Here is a 23,201-nt window from a genome sequence, read left to right on the forward strand (position 1 = left end):
TCCGAGCTAGTCGAGATTCGGAGCTGAATCTAACTAAAGACAACACCAGGCCCATAGCCAGCCCAAAAATATACGGGAGGGCGATAGAAGTTAGGGGGCCCGATCCAACCATATTATTCTTCATTTACAAGGCTACCGTTAAAATTTTTAGGGAGCAGTAAAACTTTAGAGGGGGCGGCCTCCATGCCTCATTGGATACTTGCCTGGACCACACAGTCCAGAAATGAGTATTAAGCTGGTAGAAAATGAATTATTTATCTGACCATAAAATTGCCTCAATCCTGTGTTATGAAGTTTCAATTACGTGGTATACTACAGTGAATTCATATGTCAACACCTGAAGCAAATGCAAGCATGCTTCTTGTGTAGGTATAATAAAAAAAGAAGTAGCGGTGTCAAGTGTATAACAGTAGATTTTTAGCACTCCCAATTTAGTAGAGAGATTAGAGTGGATATGGAATACAGTCTATTCTTTGGATGCTTAATAAATTGCAGGAAACAGCTTTCCTCTATCTATGATCGTTTTTACTCTATAACGATCAACGTTAAAACCGGAAGTGGTCGATTTCTATCACTTCCAGTTCTAGTAGAGATATCAGAATGGAGGTGGAATATATTGTTGGAACGCTTAATTAATAACAGTGAATCCATTCAGAAAGTAATAAGGAAAGAATAAGATGATGATCGTGTTTCATTTAAGTGCAAACTTTTTTTTAGTTTTGCCAGCCAAAATTTTAGACACAATGATTAACCATAAGTTTCTCAGCTGATTCCCAGGTTCCATTTAACATCATGGCGAAGTGGCGTATGCAGAATCTCGTCAAGGGAGCGGAGGTTTAAGCTCTCAAGTTCATATCATTTCAGATTTTTTTGTACATATCTTGAAATGACACACGTTTATTTTTTACATATCTTGCTCAAGGGCGGGTTAACACTCGGAGCTGCCTTACGTACGTCACTCTCATGGAGTTCTTGCATTCCGATTAGTGGCTCAGGAGTCTTTCGCGTCTCGATTAAGATTTTAAAAAGACTAAATAATTATGATAACTGTGGCATTGAAACGTAACATTTTACTCACCTTTAATCTTTAAAAGTTAGGTTTACCAAACTCCCTTTATATATTCACCCTGTCTGTGTGTCCGTCTGTCCAGATCAGCAACAAATTCGATCAGGGTGTAAGAGAATGAAGAAGTTCGGAGTTGAGTTCGTTGATACTCAAACCTGAAGTGGTATAAAATAAACCATTTCCGGCTTTTGCATTGATCACCATACAATAAAAACCGTAATAGATAGCAAGAACCAGAAATGATATTACTCTATAATCAATGAGCAAGTAAGAAAGAAAAAGGAAAGGACAAATTATAACATTACATTATATTACACAATTTTAATTTCACATAATTTATATCTAACCAATATCGAGACGAGACTGAGACACTACATAAGATTGAGGATTTATACAGTCTGCTCTCATATCGACTTGATTAGATCGTTTCTTCATAAATTCCATTAAAAAATATCATTTGAGTAAAGCAGTACTGTAACACCATTACATAAAATGATTTGAATTTAACATAGTATTCTTGACCATCACTCTTGATCATAAATCTCGAACTTAATTAACCTTCTTCCCAGTGATGCATGTCTTTGGTCAGCGTAGACTGAGAGTAGCACAGGCCTGGAACAAGAAAAAGGAGAGTCTACACAACGTGCTCGAGTGCTTGAAGTGGATAGTGCAAGCGCCTTTGGCGTGGGAGACCTGGCCATTATTCCCGGCGGAAGCTCATTTGGCTCGGATCCTACTTTAAGCTGTAGATCCATATCTCATATAGCCTTGTTGCAGAAAATAACGCTAAACTCAAATCTAAGTTAACATTGCGCTCGATATATTGTCCTTCTCTTGCACGCGTTTTCGGGGCCGTTCACCCACTTCTGGAGAGCACGTCGAATAGTCTTTGATCTGATTTCTGAATACGTTTCAAGGCAATGCTCTTTGTAGATGCAATAGAGATTGTAGATCAATGACAAATCTAACCCGGGGCCGGGGCCTAGGCACTCCCAGTTTTTTTAAGTGACAAAAATAATTTAAGGTATACTACCTATCATAGTCTGGGGTCTGGCTGCCCTCCAGTTTTTACATTTTAGATACGCCACTGTTGTACAAGAGATTGAATCTTCCCTGTTTTCACACTTAAGGGACATCCTGTATGTAAAATACGATATATGAGTGCGTCATTTTTCTTTCTTAAATATATAGCTTACTTAATCCTGGGAGTCTGGATTAAAATTAACATAAAGCTATTCTACACAGGAATGTGAATCATATAATGCACATGTATCAATCATCAATATCTTCCAATTAAAAACAACAATTCATAAAAAAAAAAAAAAATGGTACATACTTTTCAATCTTCTGCCTATTGCAGCAACCCAAACTCGTAACTACAACGTTTTTTCTTTATATATATATATATATATATATATATATATATATATATATATATATATATATATATATATATATATAATAGACAGTTGAATTGTTAACTTCGCGTGGCATTACATGTTTATATTTTCAGTAGTAAACCTAAGCTTGTTATAAGTTATTTATTATTTGTTTTTATTACATTCGTTTTCATGGTTATCTATTCTGTAATTCGTTCATATACTTCATATATTAAAAAGAAAATTACATTCAAAATATCATGTTCGTTTAAACTAATCATATTGTACAAGACCTATAAAAAAGGCAGGATGTTTTATTGTTCGTCGTCGCATTTTTAATATCCTTTTAAAATCTTTTTTTATGATCAAATTAATTTGAATTATGATGGTAATCTTAATTATCAAAGTGGTAAGGCACGATGGACATTAAATCGTAAATTTTTAATACTGGAATTAAAACACGGATTAGTGTGAACTATGTAATCTATTCTTTCTACATGTTCTTTTTTTAATATCGGTTTTTACGTCTGAATGGATCTATGTTTACACAAAGGAATCTAAAACATTCTTCTGTTGAGATTGCAATCATATTTATAAGGTATGGAGTTCTATTTATTTATTTTTAGAGTTTAACGTCCCACGATTATACTTCAGGGCTAAGGGAATCGGTGATGATAATGAACGAGATGGTGAAGTGAAGAAAATTGGGAGGAAATGGGAGGATCCCGAGAAAATCCGTGAACACGGTGTTTGTCCACTACAAAGTCAACTTTGCGCGAGCTGGGATCAAACAAGGTACTGCACGTACCAGAAATGAACAATGCACCACTGGCCCATCGCGTCCTAATATGCTTGAGAAACTGTCATGAAGTTTAAATCTTCGGATTTTGGTGCCTGTGAGCAGTGTTCGTAGATTTCCTTAAGAAACTTTCCCAAGACTGACACAAAATTTTCCCTTTTCTTATCAAATTTTCTCCTAGTTGTTGAGTGTTCAATTCCTATGACAGAAATTATGTGATAAGACTAATTGAAGGGCCCTCTGCAATAACAAGGTAAGTGAAAAATGAAGGTTCTGAGTTACAAAGCTTATAAAAACTTAAAGTGCAACGTGCTAATTAACAGGAGTAAATCTGTATATGTATGGGTATGGAGAAAAGTGGTGTAGCACCTGGTTTGTGCTTTGGATCATAAAATGGCGAATACCGAAAATTTGGAATAATATAAAACGAAGGTGGAAAAGTGAGCATTTACCTTGTTATTGCATAACCTAAACTAATGGTGACAAGAAAAAGGACAGTAGGAACCCATAACGACGTGTGTCACACACACGCGTTATGTATCACAACACACGAGAATACAAAATATCAATAATCTGAGCGTTGTAGGCAACAAAATCTGAAAACTGCAAGGCCCTGAGTCCATTTTAGATTCAGAATCCGGGAGCACAGATAAAAAATAATCAGCTGTGTTCCGCACGCTCTTGTAAAACTGCTGCTTGCCAAGAGAAACAAATCATAGCAGAGCTTCCATATCCTTCTTTGGATTCTTGATTCCCGGTTTGGCTGGTTTCTTGATGAAGAACAGAATGGTGTCCGGTGGTGGTGACTGCACTGAATAAGCTTTTTCTCCTACACCGTTATACGTTTACGAAACTGAAACAGATCTATGTGGGGGAGTTTCATCCCCTTCCCCCTTGCCCGATTTACTAGTAACTCCGAAAACCGGATTCGGATTAGATATCCGAATTAGAAGTTATGGCTTTTGATTTTCAAATCCGAAATGTGAAATCCAGATTTAAATCTGAATCCGAATATCCGGAATTCGAATTTTTGAAATTCGAATATTCTAATATCCGGATTTTTGACAGCACTGTTTGAATTTCCATATTAACATAAAAAAAAAAACACCATTGCATTTCGCTCTGATTTTGCTATATTTCTTTTGTAGAGTTTACGATTTACTTTCTCTTTCATCCCTTCCGCTTCTGTCATTCTGATTCGACTGCTTCTATTTTGTCCATTTCGAAACAAAATGGTCAAGTATGTCTCCGTACCAATGCTTTCACTTGAGCCGACCCTTGAACACCAAGTTACGGGCAACGTGCCGACTTTCCAAAATTTATGTGAGTGCACAGTGGCGTATTTATGATTTTGGTTTCGGGGGGGGGGGGATATGCGCAACATGTGAACAAGCACTTAAATGGTAAGGAGGATTCTTATTGTACGTGGAATTTCGGGGGGGGGGGGAGGGTTGAGCCCGATAGCCACCCCTTAAATAAGCCACTGTGGCTGCATATCAATGGCGGGTCGTGTTATATGCTTTCAGAGGTCTCTCGACATTTTTTGATTGATTTCCTTTTAATAGTTATAATCTTTTATGAGCATTCTCATAAAGAGCTGTGCTCTACTCTATGCACAATATAGTTCCATTTTTTAATTGTGAGGATTGCTTTTGACTAGATCTGAGACAGGCAAGGAAGGGGATAGTCTGTTCCTTGGTTGCCTTTTCACAAACACATTTGAAACAATTAGATTTTAGACGTTAGGAATTTTAACTTCCATTTCAATGTTTTAATTGCTTATTATTTTTTGATAATTGCAAGTGAAAAGTATTTATTTCATTTTGTTTTTATCAAACTAAAAATCTTGTGGGTGCGCCGCACCCACAATATTATTTGTGTGGGTGTTGGAGCCCCGGAGCATCCACGTAGTCGGCGCGCATGGTTACACGCATGTCGCGTCGCCTCCTCGCATCTACTAGTGTTTGCTTCACTAGCCGGAGACACGGCGACTCGGTGGAGATGAATAGTGTTTTTCTCACAATAGACGTTTCGAATATGCACTCGAGGTGACGGAAAAGGAAAGTAAGTTCACACGCCTTCTTTATCTATGTTTTACCTAGAATCGAGGTAACTCTACTTACCTTGTTATTGCAGAGGGTCCTTCAATTTAACAATATTAAAGAAAGTGCGAACACCATTTATTTTATTCATTTCTTCTATTTTTTAACTTTTCCTTCATTTTCTAGCATATATATATATATATATATATATATATATATATATATATATATATATATATATATATATATATATATATATATATATATATATATATATATATATTAGGGTGGTCCTTATTTATATGGGTAAAAATAAATTTAGGAATTTCCTTGAACTCACCCCCTAAAATACTCGTAGTTCCATATGGGACAAAATTAAGCCAGGAGAAAAATTAGATCCATTGATTAATTTTAAATGGTGCCCCAAACGACCTAAAATTTTGAATGCTTTTACAATACATAGTATATGGGGAAAAGCTGGAATAAACTCTTGTAATTTACAAACGGCTTAAGGGAATGGAAAGATATCTTGGATAATGGAACTAGAGGAAATGAACAACCTAGTTTGACCCATGAAATGAACAACCCATCTTGAATTCAGGTCAAAATTTTCAAATAGGAAGAGGGTCATGTTACATATCAGTTTGAGGTGGCGTTTTCCCAAAAGCACAAATCTCGTATTATTTTCAAGCTACCAATAATCTTGTAAGAGTTATTACGTGTGAAAAACGAAATGCTTCGTTGTAATGTTATTTTATTGTAGTTATGGACCACAGATTTGTAAGAATTTTGGAAGTATTTTACATAAACTGGAAACAAACTGCTACAGAAAGTTAAATCTTTGTTTCCCCATGAACTACCAATAAGTTTTTCCATCAAGATGATTCATAGACCATTATGAAGAAAAAGAAAAAAAAAATATAACATGGAAGAAATTGAAATATCCCTTATTTATGTAGTACTGTAGCTTTGGGGTAAGTTTTCAATAGGTTTTCAATCTTATATACTACACAGTTCACTTTTGTCACAACTAGGAAAAGATTATATATGAGGATTCACTATGTGCAAAAGAAACTGTTTCTGATACTCATTTTTCGTAAAAACGATGTTGTAATCTTCTGTTAGTTTTACTCCCCTTTCTGCTGCATCGTTTATTACGGAGATGAATTTAACTATTGTCTTTCCTTGAAGATAGTCATTGTTATCTGACCATGAAATCGGATCACACTCAAGAAACCCTTTGGGTATTTTAAATCTCACGAGAAAAAATTGTTTGTTGTATCAAAATCACTGATTTCTCTTTTTGCAAGAATTTTTATGGTATTATCCTCCTGTCAAGCCTCTTTGCTGCTTCACGATTTCTTCTTATAGTTTTAATTCTTTCAACCAATTTTTGTTTTTCCACTATGTTAACTTCATCATCAAAACACTCCAATGCTACGTATTCCTCCTCCAAGTACCAGAGATGCCGAGAAAATTTAGAAAGAGCCACTTCAGATAATTCATTATTTATTTGCCTATAACTGTACAAAGCTTTCAAAAATTGCAGGTCTTGTAATGATGAATGGGATATTTGATCACATTTAAATCAAACTTGGACATATAGTCGTATCAGAAAAATTCATGCTCTCCGAAGACCCGTTTCTATTTGCTTCGTTAAACGAAAACGTTGACGAAAGAGAAATATTTTTAAACAATATATTGCTTTTCCTATCTACCTTGCATGGTGAATTGCTCCAGGCAAACGAAAGAAAACGTCTCAAGGAGGTATGCCACCCAAGAATATGATGGTCAGTTCTAAAAATTCACTGTAATTTTCTCTGCAGTGTCCTGCTTCTACAAGTTTGATAGCAAAATTTAGCACTTCATCTCTAACATTGGAAATATTGGAAATATTGTTCCTTACATCATCATCATCAATTCCTGGAATAAAATTGGTACAATATATTTTAGACCACTCGTTCTGAAAACGCTTAAATAGGAGAACATCCAGTCCAGATGCAAACGAAACACAATACTTGTCAAATACACATTTTAAAACCAATTCATAAATGTAGTGTCTTCAAGGAAGGCATAGAAGATTGTTTTGGGGCTTCTGCTCTAGCAGAATGCAGGCACCGTTGACATGACACATATTGCAGGGAGTAGTGTTACAACAAACTGCCTGCACGAACTTGACCAAATTCCATTCTTCAAGCTAATGAACTGTAGTAGAAATAATATGTTCGTTCTCCTCTTCATGATGACAAACTGAGAACACCAATTAGCCTCTCATGAGCATCTCCTGTAATAAATATTGATAACCCGTTGATAGTCTCTCTACCAGTCAAATTCGGCAGTAGTTTTCCGTCTCATTACACAACTAACGCACTTGATGCACTCCGAAATTGTTTTTGTGGTCTTATGCAACTTCGCTACGGATTTTCTCTCAGCATCGATGCATATTTATTACTAATTCCTTTACATTATGGCCTAATGTTTCTGCCGTCGCTGTCAGAATATGTATTCTCGTTCTATCAGTGGACTTGTATCGATCAAGAGCAGCAACCTGTCTTGGAGTTTTAAAATTAGTTTTTCCCCTTTTACATCTCTTGCAGGGTCCGGGCGCACACAGGCACATATTTACATTTTATCTTACATACTCAACTGGGTTTTCCTCTTCATTTCTTGAAATGCTTACCTCCGTGTATTTTGGTGTAAAATTCATACAAATCATTTTCAGAACTGCAATTTTCTTTTGCGTTCCTCTTTCTAATGAAGCCGCGCATATCCCTCTTGTTCTTTTCGAGCCAAACTCATGTCTTTACATTTAGTTGTGTAAGAGTTATTACTTGTGAAAAAGAGAAATATTTTCACAGGTAATAATTCTTAGACGACTAAGGCTATCATTAAAATAGTGCCAGGTTTGTGTTCCTGGTAAAACGCCACGTCAAAACGATATGTCACATGACCCTCTTCCTATTTGAAAATTTTGATCTGAATCCAAGATGGCGGACTTCAAGATGGCCGCTGTGACAATGCTATACAACATTAGATGTGTTTCTTCCTCTAGTTCCATTATCAAGGGTATTTTTGCGTTCCCTTAAGCCGTTTCTAAATTACAAGATTTTATTCCAGATTTTTCCCATATATTATGTACTGTAATCGGATTCAAAATTTTAGGTCGCTTGGGGCACCATTTAATATTATTCAATGAAGTTAATTTTTCTCCTTCCTTAATTTAGTCCCATATGGAACCATTTTAGGGGGTGAGTCCAAAGAAATTACGAAATCAAAAATTAAGGACCACCCTATATATATATACTTTGAACACACACACATACAGTATTGCTATTGTATTGGTTTATTTCTGAAGAACAAGAAAAAATTTAAGCATTTGTATTGATCAATTAATCAAGAATTTCCCTGGATTTTTACGTTTTATCGAAATATTCCCTTTTCCCCTTTCTGATAAATTTACCTACGAAATTTGGATAGATTAGGGAAATTTTCCTCAAACTACAAACACTGGCTGCGAGCAATTTTGAGGTGAGCATATGTAATAGAATTTTGTCTCCGTTCGCATTTGTGTCCCATTAGCGCATCCGCTTCAACTGTACATCTATCTATCTATCTATCTATCTATCTATCTATCTATCTATCTATCTATCTATCTATCTATCTATCTATCTATCTATCTATCTATCTATCTATCTATCTATCTATCTTCCACCTCCCTACACTAAAACTGGAAGTTACCGAAATTCACCATCACTTTTAGTTTCAGTATGAAATCCATAATGAAAAAGCGGTAATTTAATTTTATTCATTTCAGTTCTATCGAGTTACGCTCGACTTTTTTTTTGATTGTTTTCGTTCGCTGTCGAGTAGGGCCTACTAGTTGTTTGATTTCTTTGTACTACGTCTAGTAGGTATTTTTTAAACCATTAGTTTCACCCTATTTTAGTAGATGGCGTTAAAGTAGTAGGTTTTAACTTTATATACCAAATGCCTTAAGGTGGGTCACTATGTGTTCTCGATGCTATGCTAAACGCTACTTGAATAGTGCGGCCAGTTGTTCTTTCAGAAAAACTGTTCCGGGGGGGCACACAGTATTCCGGGGGGCACTACCGGTACTATTCTATTTATTATTATGTTTTAGACGGTTCTTCTCCGGGGCACTCTCAGAGCTCCGGGGGGACAGTGCCCCCCAAAAACATTGTCTGGAAGAAACACTGAGTGCGGCATTGCCAGATAGTGTCGAGTGTTTGCTGATGCCAGGTAATAAAGGGAGTAATCATGGAATTCTGCTTAGATACTTACTGGAGGACTTAGTTTTCGACCCTTACCTCAATTCCGCTTCTCGAACTGCAAGGCTAGAACCCAGGAATTTTCTTATTCTGACTACTACAGTAAACGTACAAATTCGGCAACAACGCATTATGGCGTTCTGCTCAAGTTTCATCTCAAAATCTATTTCCTTAAATGTAAATTAATATTTAAATAAAATATGAAACATAACGCGAAAAACGGTCAAACAATATGTCTATTTCGTGATAAGATTCTTACCTTACTTTATACATGCAAATGAACATTTCATAAAACGGAGCACTTCTAGTAAGATCTACAACAACAGCCATCTTGAGTGCTCATTGTAAAACGAATCAAATATTTTCTTTTATTTGTTATACTTTTCGATATCAGGAGACACAATTAAATGAACCAGTGTCTTGTGTTGTAGCTGAAACATAACTCTATCTTCTAATACAATATTTATAATATAAAACGTTTCATTGCGCAGTAGTTAAGGGAATGAGCTAAAATATGTACTGACTTCCGGGTGGTGATCCACCTTAATCTGGCAAATTTGTTCACATCTATTTAGAAAATTCGGGAAATATAAAAGGATCACAAAGGATTAATATTGGCAATGTTATGGAAATGCCTTTGGGAGATAAGCAATATTTGTTATATGGGGCATATCATTTTATGTCGATTTAATACTTAGACCAGTCGAAACAAATATTTCTTCTTTAGATTCATTTGAATAACAGAAATCGAATCCTTACTGTGAAACGAAGACGCTTCAGTCTATCAGTAACACTAATAATTGTAGAAGTTGGGCTAATAGTTATCACTAGCAGCGCTGTTTCCTTCCTGGCTATAGTGTTGTAAAATTACCGGAAATTTTGAACCTGTCGGTAAAAAACAGATTTTTCCAATTTATTTCCGGAAAAATTGGTAAAAAATAAAAATCTTTGAATTCGGTTAATTTTACTAGTAATGGAACAGTATTTTTAGAACGTGTGAAAAATTAAGTTCAGAAATTTCAATATTGCGAATATTGAAAAAAAAAAAAAAAGCTCTCAGAAATAAAACTTGCAATTATTCTTAAAAATTAATACTCTGCAGTCATTTCTGTTATGTGCTTTCTAGTCGTTTATTCGTGGATGTGCATTAATTACAGAACTTTTACAGTTGCATAAAGCCTACCATCATGAAGCGTTTCTGTTGCAACAAATAGGTCTCTTGAATAAAACTGAGTTCTTAATGTGCTCTTTGATCTGGTGAAGTTTCGTTAATTTTAACCAAATTACTTCTGAAAAGAAAAAGCAGTAGGCAAATTTCACTAATACTCATGCATTAAAACATATAATTACTATTATTTAACACTCTATTATAGACTTTCATATAAACTTTATATAGAAAATCCTATATGTAATCAAATACCTGTTTTCTAGTGCGACAACTATATGTGTCAATACGAAGATGACTGTGTTTGTAACTTAATAACTCTTGAACCTCCCGACCGACTTCGATAAAATTTTCAACATAGATGAAGTTTGGAATGTTTTTTTTTTTTTTTTTATCATTTCACTTTGAAGGTGCAACTTGAGGAAAGGGGAGGGGGAGATGAATCCAAAATTACCGATATTAGTGTTGAATCCATAGTTTTCGGGGTCGCTGATCTGAACAGTGGCATTTCCGATGCTGTTCAAATCCAAATTCAGCTCCGCTACTTGGAAGAGAGAGAAATATATAACACTTATTGAAAATGACCGATATTAGTGTCGAATCCATAGTTTTCGGGATCGCTGAGGTGAACAGCCAATGCCGTTTAAATTCAAATTCAGCCTCATTATTACTCCTAAGGGAGGATGGCGACATGTAAAAATAATTGAAGAGGACCGATATTAGTGACGAATTCATAGATTTGGGGTCCAGATTAGTGACAAATTTGGTGCTCTTTATGTCCAAAATGAAACGTATCCTCCCCGTGCGAAGAACGGGTATTCTGCTAGTCTGTAATAGTAACAAACGGAAGTATCACATATTCAACCCTTTTTCTCGCTGCTCAAATTTACTCACTTGTGCGGTGTATGTGTGTATCTGTAAATAAGATCGTATCTCTTTTTGAGTTAATATATATATGCAAATAATAAAGAGCGATTGTACCAGGAATCGGAAAAGTAAAAGTAAAATTAGAACATTCTGCTTTAAGTATTTCTACTGTTAGCGAAACACATTGTATATATGCTGCCGACATGTTACAGCAACTAAGATTAGAGCCAATTTATTTCAAGTGTACTCTCGGAAAAAAAGTGAAACATTCTTCGGCCTCACCCCCGCCGACCTCCTACGGAAGATACCTTCCATTTGCTTTAGGGAAAGAACCCTATCCGCATCCAACTATTGAAGGATCTCGGCCACAAAAACTTGTCTCTCCTTTTTCGAGGGAGGAATGGGAAAACACACATTGGCGGCAGCGCTAGCAGGGGCACACTTAAAATAAAAAAAGTTCTAGCATTAGGCGAAGAAATAGTTTTTAAATTATATTTTCCGGCTTTTGCCAATATTTCCGAACAAATTATTTTTTTCTAACAGGTTCAAATTTCCGGAAATTTTACATACCACAAGGAAGATATCTTATATAAAATATATGTTTGATTTAACATATTAAATAAAATAATTTTGGAATCGTTATTTTAAGACCTACCTTCCATCAAGCGGGAACTTCATAAGATTGCTTAAGGTAATTTTAAAGCGTCTATATTAATTAAGTTAACTAGGATTATATTTTAGTTTCATTTGTAACTATAACTCCATTCTATTACGGTGCTAACTTTGAGGTGTTTGGATGAGATGCACATTGCCACAAAATTTCCTTATTCTAATAGAAGAAACATAAGTACCCAATTATCTTGACTCTAAACTAGTAAGCAAATAGTTTTTATTTTAAAAACATAATATAGTAAAATGTTCGAAAATTTCGATTTTTTCACTTTCCGTTTTCCTTAATCACGGGAAAAACCGTAAAAACCTGGCTTTTACCCAAAATTTCTTTCTTTCTTTTTTTTTCTTTTTTTCTTTTTTTTTCTTTCTTTTTTTTTTTTTTTTGCAAGCCTTCACAACACTATTTCTGACTTCAAGAAATATCGCTAGCATGTAGGAAATTTGGAGACGAGGTGGAGACAACGGAAGTAACTAATTGTTAGTGACTTCAGATTATTTCAGGAATGACACCCAACAGCCTCGTGCATTGTGTAAACCAATGATAGGCAACTTTTTTGGGGGAGAAGGCCGAAGGAAGAAGAAAAATCTTTAGGCAGGCCATATTAACAAGAATATTACATTTTTCAAAATTTTTGGAATACTATTTGAAGTTTCTTATAATCTTGTTTCCGGCTGGGATGAACTGACTCTCAAAAGTAAATTTCAATGCTCATCTGTCAGTCTAATTCCCCATTAGCAAGACGGTGGCGGATAGCTGGAGGCGGAAGTCAAACGATGAAATGGCGGGCCGCTAGCGCCTACTGGGAGCAGGTCTTCGACGAAATTACACTTATACCACTTAGCATTCGCCGGTTTGAGTCCGCGACTACCTCGCGAACGTTCTCTCTCTCTCTCTCTTTATATATATATATATATATATATATATATATATATATATATATATATATATATATATATATATATATATATATATACAGTGAAACCTCTATTAACGGACACCTCCCGTAACGGACAGATTTTGTAATCCCCAAACACTGTAATAGGGAAAAACATATTTGCATACCTCCCTAAAGCGGACACTCTCTACTACGGACACGGACAGTCCTTCTTGTCTTTTATGGGTATTATTTATCTTCGTATTACGGACACTCTCTACAAATACGTTGAAAAGTACAGTAAAAGTACATTTTCAGTAATTCATATTATATGACACCAAGGAATATTGTGACAACATTTTGCCTCCTCAACTATCTGCTCAGCAACCCAGACGAAGCGTCTCTATTTAACAACACTGTCATGTCCTTTGTTTGCATCCCACTCCCACCCAAGCTGTTTTAGACACAAAATTGATTGACAGTTGCCCGCCGTTTGGGATGACACGTTATTCTACTGTCCCGCTGGAATCTCTAACCAAGCAGAAGACAAGTTTGGTATTTTTTGCCCGCGGGTACGCATATTGTCAAATAATAATAATAAAAAAAAAAGACTACTGGGCTGCGATTAACAAACAAATTAAAGCGACATACTGAAAACGTAGTAAGTTGTGATAATGTAAAGTGCACAGAACTATAACATCTTATTTCCATGTGCCTCGAATATAGAGTATTGGATGGCGAAGGATAATGCAGGTACACTAGCATTTTGGTAGTATTCATAAATCATGACTCAAACAAAAATATTTTTTTCTATTAGCAGAATACATTGTTTGTTAATATAGGTAAGAAAATATTGAAACCTCTCTAAGGCGGACACCTCTCTATAGCGGACAATTTTTGATTCCCCACGGCTGTCCGCTTTAGAGAGGTTTCACTGTATATACATATAAAACCTTCCTAGGCTTGGGTTCGAACCACCGACTCCATGATCAGTAACATTGTGCCTTTACCTACTTCTTTTTTACTTTCAAGTGACGAAAGGAGAGAAGAAAGTATGCTGATCGCGCAAAAAATTGAATTCGAAATTTCAATGGATTTACACTTGTCATGGCCCATAAGTACCGAAAAAGTGATTTTTGGACATCTGTATGTCCGTTTGTACGCTTGTCCTGATGTACATTCACCTAGGAGCCTACTGTTCGACGTATGGAGAACAAACTTTAAACTTAAGGTTTTAATGGGTTCTCCAGAGGCATTCTCCAGGAGGAATTTTCTTTCTTCCCCTAAAAATAAGGGTAGTTTACTGAAGGACGAAAATCAAAAGTTGCGATTTTTGCTAATGATTTTGATTCTATTTCATAAATCCATTTCTGAATAACAACACCATACTGGGGTAAAATAGTTACTGTTCAAAAAGTCGACAAGGGGTAGTTTACTCCTGAAGGTGTGTGTGTTTTTTTTTGGACGAATTTCTCAAAAACGATTCAGTCTATTTTTTTTCTCATATTTCATTAATAACTTGACAATACAACATAACTCATTTATTTTGATAGAGTGTGCCAGAGGTAGTTTATTCTTGGGGGTTATTTTAATTCAAACGATTTTCTGAAAACTGATTTCGGCGATTTTGTTCATATTTCGTACATAAATATTTCATCAATAACCAGATAATATGTCACAACACATTTGCGCTTAAAAAGCATACAAGGGGGAATTTATTTTTAGGGAATAGTTTTTCTTGGACAATTTTCTCATAAACGACTGAGACGATTTTCAACATATTTTGTGATTAAATATTTCATTAACAACCTAACAATATGCCACTACTGATTTGACCTGTAAAAATGTACGAGGTGTGGTTTATTCTCGGGAGTAATTTTTTTCCCGGACGATTTTCTCAAAAACAACTCAGGACATTTTGTTTATATTCTATAAATAAATATTTCATTAATAACCCTGTAATATTTTGTAAATTTTTACTTAAGAATACATCCACAAGGAGTAGTTTACTTTTGGGGTAAGTTTCTTTTCACACCTACTTTCTCAAAAACAACGCAGGCGATTTTGTCCATATTTTATACATAAAATTTCATTAATATTCCTATAATGTTGAGTAAATAATGTCCTGAAAATATTCACAGAATATCCAAAATTTACTCAATTTGATTAGCTAATTTGGAAGTTATTTCACTTAGTTTTCTTCCATACTGAACGAATCTTTTCAAAGCACTACGTACTGAAGACAGATAACGGATTTCTGGTTTCCTGAAGTAATACTCCATATACTGGATACGATTTCTGGCCTTTTTCTTGTTTTTCAAGTATTCCATACAAGATAGTTTATTAAGCATATATATATATATATATATATATATATATATATATATATATATATATATATATATATATATATATAAATTTTCTCCTGTCAATTCTATATAGGAATAATTTATAATAATAATAATAATAGTTTGTAGATTCGGAGGTTCGAGAATTTCTGGAGGGGACCTGATGCTTCTGATTGCTAGCATGCAACTAACGAACCAGTAACATAGTTGAGGACATATACCTCTCCCCGCGTTAACGCGGATGAACTCTCTCTAAAGTGAAAAATGTATACAAAAGAAATATAGAATAACCAGTATTAAAAGAACAAGAACTGACTTTTGATATTAAGGTGAGTCTGTCAACACTTCCACGTACGAAAGTCGAAATGTTAAGAATAATAGTAACATAATTATACAAATTGGAATAATATATTACAAATTACATTGTATATAAATTACGTAATTAATGACGGACAAATATTCTTTTACTGTATGATTAATCTACCGATCTGTGACGGCCGCCTTAAAAAAAAAAAGTTAGCATTAACACAGTAAGGTGCTCAGTTCTGCTGTTGGTTGGATTCAAGTGTTGTAATATGAAAATTTTTATCATCAAGAAAAAGTATATTCGCCAATGGTTAAAAAAAAAAAGTCAAAATTTGTTGGATAGATTCGGATATTAACTCGAATAAACATTGTGTTTATTCCATAAGAGCAAGTAGATCTATTCGTAACTTCCATAAGAAAATGAAACAAATCGATAAGCTTTTTCCTGTTAATAATTCGAGTTTCTAATTTTGTTCAAATAATAATTCGCGGTTGAATAATGACATACAGTATATATATCCATATATTTGTGTATTCTTCTAAGTGTATTTCAAATTAAATACACTGATTGGGAGAGAGGATATGTTCTCAGTCAATCACACATCGCCATTTATTTAATTTTTCAGAAAATGAAAGTCTAAGCAATCTGAGTTTCTGACAACGGAAAAAGTGAAATTTTATTATTTCCAGTTTAAAATCTAATTAAAATTGCACTATACCATGTGCGAAAATGAAGGGGTCATGAATGCAACTTTAATTACTTTATTAATTCCTATTAAATTTCTCTGAAATCAAAATGTCCTTTTTTGCAAAGATTAATCATAACAGGCATTCCTATTCTACCTAAAGATAAGCTAAGAAGTGTGCTACAAAGAAGTGCTGGACTCAGGCAGAACAGGAAGAAATCGGCCGCGAGCCGTAATTTACCTATCACAAGAAACAGGTGTAAAAGTGGATCTGAAAAGGTAGGGGGAAGGTAGGTAGCGGCATGACGTCACACCGTCCCCCTACTTATCTTTGCCCATTGTATTTTTTAGAAACTGGAGGACGCCGTACGTATTTTTTGGAGGTGGGGAGACGGTGCTTCCCACGTTCTCCCTCACTTTTACCCCTGACTAGAAACCATAAGATCTTCTGTTTTGATTATGTTAGATAATGCTGGATAATGCAGAACACTTTCATGGATATTCTAGTATTTAGGTGGGGATATTCTTTGAATATCTTGAGAATGTGCCTTTGATATATATAAGCATTTATATTTTCTTATTTTCGTTTTATTATTTTTTTTCAGAGAGACAAGATAACAGAAACAAGATGTCTCGAAAATTGCTTGCTCTTCTTGTGTTTGTGGGTTGCATCCTGACAGCAAGCACCAAACGTTACACTAATTGTGAACTTGCGAAGGAACTCATCCAGAAGTACCACATTCAACGCAACAGAGTTTCAACATGGGTTTGTATAGCAGATCATGAATCCAATTTTCGTACGGAGACAGTGAAAAAGAATTCTGACGGATCCTCGAGCTATGGGCTGTTCCAGATTAACAATCGCAACTGGTGTTCATCCGATGGGAAGAAAGGCTGCGGGAAAGCGTGCTCTCAATATTTGAACTCTAACATCAGAGACAGCGTCAATTGTGCCAAAATCATACACGATGACTCCAAAAGAAAAACTGGGGATGGTTTCAATGCTTGGCCTTCCTACAGACGTTATTGCATGGGGAATACATCTGGTTATATTCGCAGTTGTAAACTGCAGGGCAATACAAACTTAGGACTTGGCCTACGTAACAAGAAGTAAAATTTGATTGTAATTATATCTTGTTGTCAATTATCAAGAAATTTCATGTAATATGTTTTTCATTCTCACTTTAATTTTTTTTGTCAATTCGCAAAAATAAACAAGAGTTTATCAATAAAAAATACTACTGGAAAAATGTGGAGTAAAAAAAAATAATATAATCCTTTGATCTATTCATGTGAGTAAATATTGAATTTACGGTCCTCATTGGTATGCAGAATGGAAACTCATTGGCTCCTGACATCTAAACGCTTACTGAGTATACGCACGAACAGTGTGATACCAAACACATATTAAAACACTGTAAAATGATAAAAATAAAATATAAATATTCTCTTCTCTAGAATAAAAATACCTTTTTTTCGGGAAAACTTCTGGCGACGTCCATCATTATTTTCTGTATATATAATTTCATTAAACTAACTAGAGATGCATACCCAATAAGTAATGGCAACGGCAGATGATAGATTTAGTATCCCGGCATTTGCCTGGTGGGGCTGAGGGTGGACATTGGCACATTTTTTGTTCAACCCATCTTTTCTGTTTTCATTCTACTTTATTTAACTTCTTCTGTATTGGCCACAACAGTGAGCAAAGGATCCATCCTATCGATATCTGATTGACCATACTTCTCCAGGACCCATTATTTCTGATTCCGAACGCCTGCGAAACGAATGCTTCCACACGTTCTTTTCTATTCCCATTATCTACTCCTACATCAAATTTGGTGCAATTATCTCTGAGTGATATTCCCTCGTAAGGTTTAAAGTATTGGCCAAGATTTATTGTTTAAATGACGTTTCTACTATTATCAACCATAATAGGTCTCTAATTGTGGACATGTGATAAGCACATCGCATCAAGCAATCTTAAGAAGAGCGCCCAATGGTTTTATTAGTTTTAGCTCCATTTCTTCAACTTGTCCAACTCAAAAATATTTTCTCCTTATGTATTTTATAGAAGTATTGTTTTTAATAGCTAATACGGTTATTGCTTTCTATTTAGTCTTTATACAATGTCCTGCAATTAATTCTTTACTCTAGACTCTCTTAACCTGTAAATATGTACTACCGGCACATGATTTCAATGTATGACCTTACATATTTTATTATTAATGAACATTTTACATGAATATTCAGCCACAATACGCACAAATATTGGCTTTAGTTCCTAACTTTTCCATTAAATATGCCATATAGGGGTCTCGACTCTGAAACACTTTGCCGTATATTCAAATACTGCTTAACTAATTGGCGTTGTCTACGCATATGCACAGTCTAAATACATCTCTACTAACTTAATTACTTAATTTAACAGTAAATAAGTAAGCTAGGACGAAATTAGTATGAAAATGTTGTATTTGTAATTGTGTTTACTGGTACGTTTAATCTAACTGGATATTACCTTACACACGCCCACGTGGTAATCTATGTGTAAACATTTTCAACTATGAACACCAGAAACGGAAGTTGCGGCAATCACGGACATATGGGAATGAGCTTCCTCTTTCTGCTCCTTTTCTGTAGCCTATTAGTTTAAAAAAGTCTTGTCTATCAAAAAGAAATAGGTATACTCCTCTTCTATATATATTATTTACTATATCTTTTATTACTAGGTTTATACCCACTAAAGGAAGACCTTGAGAAGTAGTTATAACTATAGTTGTATTTAAACAAGGTAATGTAGGATATTAAAGTTAAGGTTTGGTAATGTAAGACAAAATCTATTAATTTAAAAAAAATAGAGTAAAATATGTACTTAAATTATAACTTGATTTTTGTACAAACAGTGCCCTCTTAAGTGGAGAATACGTGGTGATTTGTTATACTCTAAATTATTCTAGACCCCTATCACGAGTACTCCTCCTCTTCTGTTATGAAGACAAATCGTTGTCACATTCAGTTTTGACATTCACTCGGCGCCACTGGATGCAGCTGATGTGCTAGCGCATTATTCATTTTTTTGATTGTTCAAAATATGAAGATATATATCATGAATTGATTCTTTATGCAACTTATCAAAAATGTATACAATCAAAAAATACAAGATTTTAATATTTTAGTATATTTTTGCTTTTAGAGGGTAGAGCTGAATGATTTTGGATTGCTTTGTAAGGATTGTTCGTTTTTTTTTTTTTTTAAAAAAAATACAAAATTAACATATTCACATAAATATAGAAAACATCTTGACACATACTGTCGTTAAATTACAAACTACTGAATTCCACATTATGTTGTTTGTTTGTTTCTTTTTTATTTCTCTCCTCAGATTCATGGCACATTTCTTGTTTCTTCTATTTCTATGCCATGGGTATAACAAATACTCTACCCTTATTTTAATTACAAAACGAAATACACGCATGGGTGCCGCTCCTGAGGAGCCGAAGGAGCCCAGGATCATATGAAATTTGTTTGGGCCCTCGACTTTGTATTAACATTATCATTGACGTCTTGTTAGAATACCCAATCTGACAATTAAACACATACAGCTGTACGAGACCCTCGAATTTCCACTGAAATTGACGCCCCTGAATACACACAGACCCTTATGAAACCACGGTTTCCAATAATCGATAGAAATAGCGATTGTAGTGTCTGCTGATTTTATCGAAATATTCACAGTAGTATTTGTGAACACTTATCGAAATACTCATATACAAATGTATTTTTCGATTCTAGTAAATATGGTATCACAAGGTAAGCGATGTATTTTCATTTACTAACGATATTATTTCCGCAATTTCCTTTCGTTAAATCCGGAAAATTTACTGATATGGTTGTCTTTAAGTGCAGATTCAAATGCATTATGTATTCGTACGTAGCGTTATGTTTTGGGACCAAATTAACCTTTCATTAAATGCGGAAATGTAAAGTCGGGGCTATACTGTATTTTAAAAATAATGCGGCAAAGTGGAGGCGCGACTAATGAGCGTCTGAACACCAAAATTTCACAAGGCATAGGAAGAAAAATTGTTGACCTTATGTTCTACAGACCAAAAAATTCATAAAAATACAGGTACTACCTTGTCAATTGTCCGTTCATAGTTCGTGTATTGTCCGATTGTCAGTTGGTCCCATTCTTAATTTGTGAGGTTTCCAGCATGTTGATCAGAATGTTGCAAATTTCTCATACTTTGTTTATTTTTTAATTATGTTCTTCATAACATTTTGTCTCATCTTGCTTGCAAGACGAGATAGAACTCTTCGAGATGAGACAGGCACATATTTTCGAGACAAGACAGTATTTTCTCGAGTAGGGACCTCCAGCAAAAACTTTAAATCTCGTCTTGTGCGCGGACCTTACTTTATACAAATCTGAATAAATACAGACAAATTATAATTTTCTTTAGGAGATGTTTTAGTCTATAATGCTGAGGGTAATTACGGGTTTAAATATATAACATCGAATATTATATATTCATGCCAAAGGTAGAAAAGAAAAGTTATGCTTGTTTGATACAAAATTATGTGAATCTTAGAAAATTATGCCTCTAAACCTTCGTTCTCATCACATATTGAGTCATTATGGCCACTGGGGACCAATAGCAAATTGTTATTGACAAATAATAAAGATAATAATAAATTACTTATTATTATTTCCTATATACCAATTCCATCGTATTTATATCGTCATTGTAGATAAATCGCGGAGCGGAATGAATTTAGTAAAAAATCAATCTACCAGTATGCAGTATTTTATATACATACAATAACTATATAATTCCCCTCCTATACACACACGCCCATGTACACTTACTTTCTCTATCCATTGCAATTACGCTTGGTGACTTCGGAATATTCATGGCAAGTTCAATTGTCATTAAGGCAGAAACAGTTTTATAGTTCTATCCCTCATAAAACTAGAAAGTCGTAGCAACATTCATAAGCAATATGCAAATTGACGGGTAGGATACTAAAGATTTCTTCTTCACAAATAATTATCTCTCCTGGAGAACGGACTTCCCGACTTCACTCTCTGTATAGCCTGTAGCTATTACGAAGTTCAGTACTGCTTGTTCAGGATTCTAAATTCATACATTTGTTCATGGCTTTCCAAAGAAAATATTTCCCCTCAAAACTTTGATCTCGTAAATTCACTGTTTCTGTTCTTTTCTTTCTGTCAGCGATCAACTTTGACGTTCATATAATACGATAAATATACTATAGATATTATGTTTCTTTTACTTTTAATCTCATATTAGACGCATCTTTGTAAAAGGTGTTTTGCGGAGTAGAAATACACACTTTATTCCATTAATTTATTGCTTCTTTCCTTCTTGACTCAATCCTTATTTGTTAGCATTATACTTAAATATTGTATATTATTTATCTCCTTCCTACATTATTATTACAAGAAATATGTTCAACTCTGAAAACGTAAGTTGGAAGACAATATTAATGAAAATTAAAATTTAAGAGTTAATAATAATTTTAAGTTGCTAAATCTTTGTAACTAGAGTGGTTAATTTCCTCTTACCAGTGTTATAATAAGTAATCTACCTAAGAAGAAGCAAGCATCTGACAGTAATCTTGTTCCTATCTACCTCTTGTCTATACTGATAGCATATGGGCTTTTGTGCTCTGAAACCTCCAAATGTAAGCTCCTGTAACGAGTCCGATAGTCACTCTTTTTCTAGTGTCAGGATGACCGTATATTAATTAAGAGGTGGGCAAACCCGTTTTTATAAAAACAGGAAACCGGTTTGTAGAAAAACCGAAACCGGTTCGGTGAAAACTTTTGGAAGACACATAAAACTATTTCTGTGGAAACGCAATCGGTTTAAGGAGAACAACGGAAGAGTATTCTGGTCAGAAATAGAACCAATTTTGGAAAAAAACTGGAACCGGTTTTGGAGAAAACCGAAAAACCGGTTTTTGTGCCACCACCAGGCACATAGCCAAGGGGTGGGTCCGGGGGATCCGGACCCCCTTCAGAACCAGAAATGAAAAAAAAATTAAGGAAGGATGAAACAAAAAATAACGGGAAAAACAAGAATCATAACGGGAAAAACAAGAATATAAGCTACAGCAAGCGTCTGGGTACTCTTTCTTATGAGGAACTTTATGTTGAGGAAAGGGTGAGGTGTCAAGTTGAAAGTAGATTAGTGGTGGACACAAAAACCGGGTTTTCGGTTTTTAGAAAAAAAACGATTCGGTTTTTCACCGAAACCGGTTTCGGTTTTCTTTAAAGTCAGTTCGGTTTTCACCGAAACCTGTTATTGGTTTTTACCAGATCCTGTTTCGGTTTTCTTCAAAACCGGTTCCGGTTTTTTCCAAAATTTGTTCTATTTCTGATCAGAATAGTGTTTCGTTGTTCTCCGGAATCTGTTTCCACAGAAATAGATTTATGTCTTCTAAAAGTTTTCACAGAAACCAGTTTCGGTGAAAACGGAACCGGTTTTGAAGAAATCCGAAACCGGTTTTGGAGAAATCCGAAATGTCGCTTTTTGGGTTTCGGTTTTTCTAGAAACCGATTTCCGCTTTTTATAAAAAACCGGTTTTGCCCATCCCTAAAATACATGTTGTAACGCAGCATTCCGAATTCCATCTAGCTCCATATTAGTACTATGGACTACAAATGATGATCGATAAAC

General features: G+C 34.8%; 1 protein-coding gene across 1 annotated transcript in view; it reads left to right on the forward strand.

Annotated features, from left to right (window-relative positions):
* Nucleotides 1–23,201, forward strand: part of LOC145679162 (uncharacterized) — a 107,046-nt gene that overhangs the window by 25,811 nt on the left and 58,034 nt on the right. Inside the window, exon 4 of the mRNA XM_081749753.1 lies at nt 17,100–17,604. Coding sequence (XP_081605879.1) covers nt 17,100–17,604 — 505 coding nt within the window. The remainder of the gene's footprint in view (nt 1–17,099; nt 17,605–23,201) is intronic.

This window comes from Thermobia domestica, chromosome 2 (assembly GCF_964235325.1).
Source record: "Thermobia domestica chromosome 2, izTheDome1.hap1.1, whole genome shotgun sequence".
Classification (NCBI taxonomy): Eukaryota; Metazoa; Arthropoda; class Insecta; order Zygentoma; family Lepismatidae; genus Thermobia; species Thermobia domestica.